Here is a 5,533-nt window from a genome sequence, read left to right as displayed (position 1 = left end):
ATGCTTCTATTTTAATGAAGTTTTGGTCTTCATTGTAACTGATGTGCAGGGGGAGAATGAGGGGTTGACCTCAGGATTTTTAAAGTCTGGCTGCGGCCCTGATCTCATGTTTCAACAAAGAAGAACCTCGACTCAGCCTTGTTAGGATGTCTATTATACTGACTATTTAGAGAATAAAGAAGAACACATCAGTTTTCTTCAGTTTTTAGACCTGCTGCAACGATATCCACAGTTTGTGTGTCTCTTTACCGTATTTGACCTGAGCCATGTCTCCCACCACCATGTCAGCCACGGGGATCTGGATGACGTTTCCTTTCCGCACCACGGTGAACTTCTGCTCCTGCTCGATTCGACTCTGCAGACCCCGGAACTGCTTTTCTTTGGACCAGTCGTTGAACGCCGTCACCAGGACGACGCACACGACAGACAGCAGGATGGCGGCGCCCTCGATCCAGCCGGCGTCGGCCTCGCCTTCGTCCTCCGCTCCCGCGCTCACGTCCCCGCACGCTGGAGACACGAGACAGACGTCAGCCAAACCTTCAAGGGTTTAATGTTTGTAAATGACATCATATCAACGTTGTGTTTGCGTTCTGCTCGTCTTCTCTGTGCTCACATTCAGTCTGGATCTCAACTCATTTTAATGTTTTTATGTTTTCACACGTCTGAAATTGTCCCTGAAAAGCAGCCAACTAAGATTTTATTGTTTGAATGCTGAGTCAGCGCCCACAGCATTGTTGTTGTTTTTTTAATCTAACTTCTTCTGCAGACTTTGTGATATTTTATTTATTCTTATAATGAAACTTTCGGCTCATTCAGGAGATGGGTGCCTTGACTTTTGGATTTTGTAACTTTTGTATGAAAATATTTCACTTTAATTAAAAAAAAAATCCCTTTATTTCCTTTATCTTTTCTCTTGTTATGTAAACCTTAGGTTTTTGCTACCGTTCTGCCACTTTTGCTACAATAACAGTAGCTGCTAGCTAGCATTTTGCTACTTTTACCTGCTCTTTTGCTACTCTAGCTTTTGGCTAACCCTTTGCTATAAAGTGCTTTTAGCCAGCCTTTCGCTATTTTCAACTGTTAAACAGCCTTTTGCTACTTTTAGCTTGCATTTTTGTACTTTAGCTTTTAGCTAGTCTTTTGCTACATTTACAGCAGCTTTTAGCCAGGATTTTGCTACTTTTAGCTTTTAGCTGCTCTTTTGCTACTTTAGCTTTTGGCTAACCCTTTGCTACATTGAGCTTTAAGCTAGTCTTTTGCTACTTTTAAATATCTTTTTGCAACTTTTAGCTTGCTTTTTAGTAACCTTTTGTAACCTTACCTTTTAGCCAGCATTTTGCTACTTTTAGCTCTAACATAGACTTTTGCTACAATAACAGTAGCTTCTAACTAGCATTTTGCTATTCTTAGCTGCTCGTTTGCTACTTTAGCTTTTAAACAGCCTTTTGCAACTTTTAGCTTGCCTTTTAGTACTTTAGCTTTTAGCTAGCCTTTTTCTACTTTTAGCTTTTAACTAGCATTTTGCTACTTTTAGCTTTTAGCTGCTCTTTTGCAAGTTTATCTTTTGGCTAACCCTTTGCTACATTGAGCTTTTAGCTAGTCTTTTGCTACTTTTAACTTTTAAATAGCCTTTTGCAACTTTTAGCTTGCCTTTCACTACTTTGAGCTTTTAACTAGCATTTGGCTACATTTACAGCAGCGTTTAGCTAGCATTTAGCTACCTTTAGCTTGCTTTTTGTTATGTTAGCATTTAGCTAACCCTTTGACCTGTCAGCTAGCCTGTGTGGACACGCTCTGTGGCTGAAACAGACTTAATAAAGTCCTAAAAGTCTCTCAGTTCGGTTTAGTGACCGCTCACACCGCAGCTCACCTCGTTCACTTCCTGTCTACCACGACACTTTAGCTCTTTTCCTCTTCAGCCTTTTGACTTTAATTTTAGCTTTCTTGTAATTTCCATGAAGCCGAAGTGAACGTAAGTTATCAGGATCTGAGGGGAGGAGGGGGACGCTGACTATTTTCCCTTTTTATTTGTTAAACCAGAACTTTAAAAGTTTCTTTTGAGGCATAAAATCAGCGCCTGATTCTGTGATTTGAGATCGATCTGAAGATCACAGCGTGTTATTTGTGAATTCGCACAGAGCTGCCAAGTCGCAGCGGGAGACAAAAAATGACACTTTTTCCACGTTTTCACACCAAACATTACAATGTTCATCATCAGCTCCTGTTCTGTTGATTTTATGAGCCCCTTTTCGGCTGTTTGTTTTCAGCTGTTTTTTGTTTTTCCTCTTCCACCTTCCTTGTTTTGATCCATTCTTTTAAATTTACTCATTACGATGTCATGAAAAAAAAAACAAAGTATATAACAAAATCAGATTTGTTTCTTCACATTTCTCATAATAATCCTTAACGTGTCCTTAAATTAAATTATTGCCAACGACCAGATGTGTTTGTTTACCTACAGAAACAGCCGAAGTGACTGTTTGGAACTTTTAATGTCTTGGTACAAATTTACGTTCAGATTCTTTGAGTAAATAATGTAGATAAAAAAGATTTGTTTACAGGAAAGTTTGTCTGCTTGGAAACAAAATAAACCAAAACTTTTCACATTACTGCGCCCTGCAGCTGTGTTTATAGAACTAAAAACCAAAAAGAAAAGTTTCCCTCCCAAAATTAGCCCAACTGATTATATTTTCACGTCCATTGAGACAATTTAAAATAATACTTTACTGTTTGTTTGTTGTTAATTTGCTGCCGGCGGGACACATTAAAGTTTTAAATCAGATGGAACAAGGAGGGAAAGAACAACGGTCACATGTTCAGATAATTGTTTTGCTGAGTTGCATTAATTATTTATTGTGGAAACCGTTGCCCTATTCAGTCCTCCCTATCAAAATAAAACGCCTACAAAGTCTCGAGCACCGATTCCATCACCCAGGTTCGTACTGTTTAACCGTGATGATTAAACACCGAGCAAATTAACTTATTAGTTGCTAATTAAGCACCTAAATAATCAGGATTATCTTTCAGTAATACTAAGAATAATGTTAATAATAAAATCTATATTCTGCTCAGGTCTGTTATTTAGTTTAAAATGGGAAAAATAAAATCATTAAAATCACAGTCATGTCTAAAGTTGGAGCACAGACAAGCTTAACACAAAGGGTTGACCTTTGACCCTGTGACCTTTAAATCAATAGGGATCATCCTCGACCCGTGAGGGTTAAAGAGTTCGAGCTTGGACAAGAAACTGTCCACAAATGGACGGATGGACGCCGTAAAACGTCCCCTCATTTTGTTCCAGGACATTTTTAATGTCTACAATTATTGGAAAAACCTACTTTAAAGTTTTTTTTGTTTCTTTTAAAGCACACGTGTCAAACTCAAGGCCCGCGGGCCAGATCCGGCCCTCTGTAACATCTCATCCGGCCCTCCAGTCTGGTTCAGATCGAGTCTCTGATTCTTATTTTGCTTAAAAAAACTGAAGTTTTCTCTGACAGTGACTTAGAAAACAACAATATATAGTTTTAATTTCTGTATGTTCAGGTTTTTGTCTGTTTTAATGTTAAAAACTTCATTTAAAAGCTGAGTGAGGCGTAAGAAATGACTGCTAACGATGAGCTTTTTGAAGTTTGATCTATTTGTCTGTGTTCATTAAAGTCTGTTTGCTCTAAATTCTGTATAATCTGTAACTGGGAAAAGGTCACTGATATTTCTATATGAATGATTTGACATAATACATCTAAAACCAATTAATTTATGTAATTTTTAATAAATTTTGGCCCCCTTGCGTCTCTGGGTTTAACACCCCTGCTTTAAAGTGACTGATGAGATTTTTCTTTCTTTTTACTTTTAACTGGGAAAATAAAATAGTTTATTTCCCTGAACCGTTGGGTCCAAACGTCTGTGTGAGTGCTGAGGTTTTAAAAGTGGACACGCGTTTTAATAAAACACAACTGAAGAGTCTCACGCGGAGCCTCTCACGCTGCCGCTGCAAACAAACGGGGACACGATGGATCTATTTTGCCACTTTGCACAGCCGCCAGCTGCTCACACTTTCCTTCCAGCTGAGTGTCGCTGACTCCCATCGTCCGGTCAATAACTATTAACCGTTTGCTCGGAAATTCCTGCTGCAGAAGAATTCACAACGTCAAATGTCACTTCCATGGGTTGTTAAATAAACCTTAAAACCTTTCATATAAACGGGGCTTTGGTGTATCCGATAATAAATCCCTCCATCTCCCAACATCCCATCAAACCAACTGCACCCACCGCCCTCCGCCTGCGTCCTTACATTCGCTTTCCTTCCCAGGAGGCTGGTAAAAAGAGAGGCCGAGTGAAATGATGGCGGCGACCTCCAGGATGATGAGCGTGACGTCCTGCAAGGCCTCCCACACGAGTTCCAGGAAGGTCTTGGGCTTCTTCGGGGGGATGAAGTTGCAGCCAAAGGTTTGGCGCCGACGCTCCAGGTCTGCCGGGTCGCCGCTGAGACCTGAAAGATCACACAGCGAAAGTTTGTTCGTTAGAATGACAGTCGGAGAGATTTTTTTCACGACTCGCAGATTGTCAGAAAGGTTCCGGGTTTTACGTTTTTCCACGTGAGAAAAGAAAATGTGCAGAAAAATCCTGCGGCGGCTAAAAGTGAAAGCTGGAAGTTCAAGCAATCAAAGCGGAGTGTGAATCTGACCTGAAGCTCTGATTAGTGTCTATAACAGGGGTGGCCAATCCTGGTCCTCAGGGCCACCATCCTGCAGGTTTTACTCGTTCCTCTGCTCCAACACACCTGATCTGAATAAATGGGTGAATTACAGGCTTCTGCAGAACATGAAGAGGTGATTTAACCTCTGAATCAGGTGTGTTGGAGCAGGAAACAGGTAAAACATGCAGGATGGTGGCCCTGAGGACCAGTTTTGGAGACTCCTGCTCTATTAGCTTCACAGAGGTGTATGGATGTGTGTGGATGGAGAAACGAGGACACAGATTGTGTTTTAACGAGCTCTGAGTGGCCTGGTTAGCTAGAAAAGGTGCTATATAAAGTACAGTCCATTTCCCATTTAAAGATTTTCAAGGCGGCTCTGTTGGAAAACACGTTCAGGACGTTGCAACTTAACTAACACGTTAGTGAAACATTACCCGACCGCTCAAAAACGGAAACAGCAACCCTACTATTTTATTATTCATAAAAAGCCTTTTTTTCATAGATTTATTTGAAGCTGTTCTCTTTCAGGACATCGAGGGCGAGACGAGCCCCGTTCATGACCGACGTTTTGCTCGTCGATGTGAATTTGTTTTTTGTTTTTTTTTAAAGTTTGTTAAAAGTTTCTGTTCTCCCTCCAAATTCAGTCTGCAGCATCCTGAACCGCCGCTCCCCGTCAGCCTCACCAGTTTCCATGGTGACCAGGATGTCGGGTCCAGGGCTTCCGGTGTCTAACAGGTTTCCGCCCAGCAACAGGTGATGTCACTCCAGCGTGGTAGGGGTTTCGAGCGGAGCTTTTCTTAAATTTTTAATTTAGATTTTTTTGATTGGCTGCCAGGA

The 5,533-nt window shown here is 40.9% G+C and overlaps 1 protein-coding gene across 6 annotated transcripts in view; it reads right to left on the bottom strand.

The window, feature by feature from the left end:
- atp2b3b (ATPase plasma membrane Ca2+ transporting 3b) overlaps positions 1-5,533 on the bottom strand; it is a 54,217-nt gene that overhangs the window by 35,855 nt on the left and 12,829 nt on the right. For all 6 annotated transcript variants that reach the window (XM_017438372.3, XM_017438371.3, XM_037976933.1 and 3 more), the window contains exons 3-4: positions 4,292-4,489; positions 250-507 (exon numbers count right to left, since the gene is read on the bottom strand). In XM_017438372.3, coding sequence (XP_017293861.1) covers positions 250-507; positions 4,292-4,489 — 456 coding nt within the window. The remainder of the gene's footprint in view (positions 1-249; positions 508-4,291; positions 4,490-5,533) is intronic.

Source organism: Kryptolebias marmoratus, linkage group LG8, assembly GCF_001649575.2.
Source record: "Kryptolebias marmoratus isolate JLee-2015 linkage group LG8, ASM164957v2, whole genome shotgun sequence".
Classification (NCBI taxonomy): Eukaryota; Metazoa; Chordata; class Actinopteri; order Cyprinodontiformes; family Rivulidae; genus Kryptolebias; species Kryptolebias marmoratus.
The sequence above is the reverse complement of the archived record's forward strand: the minus strand, read 5'-3'. Positions and strand labels throughout refer to the sequence as shown.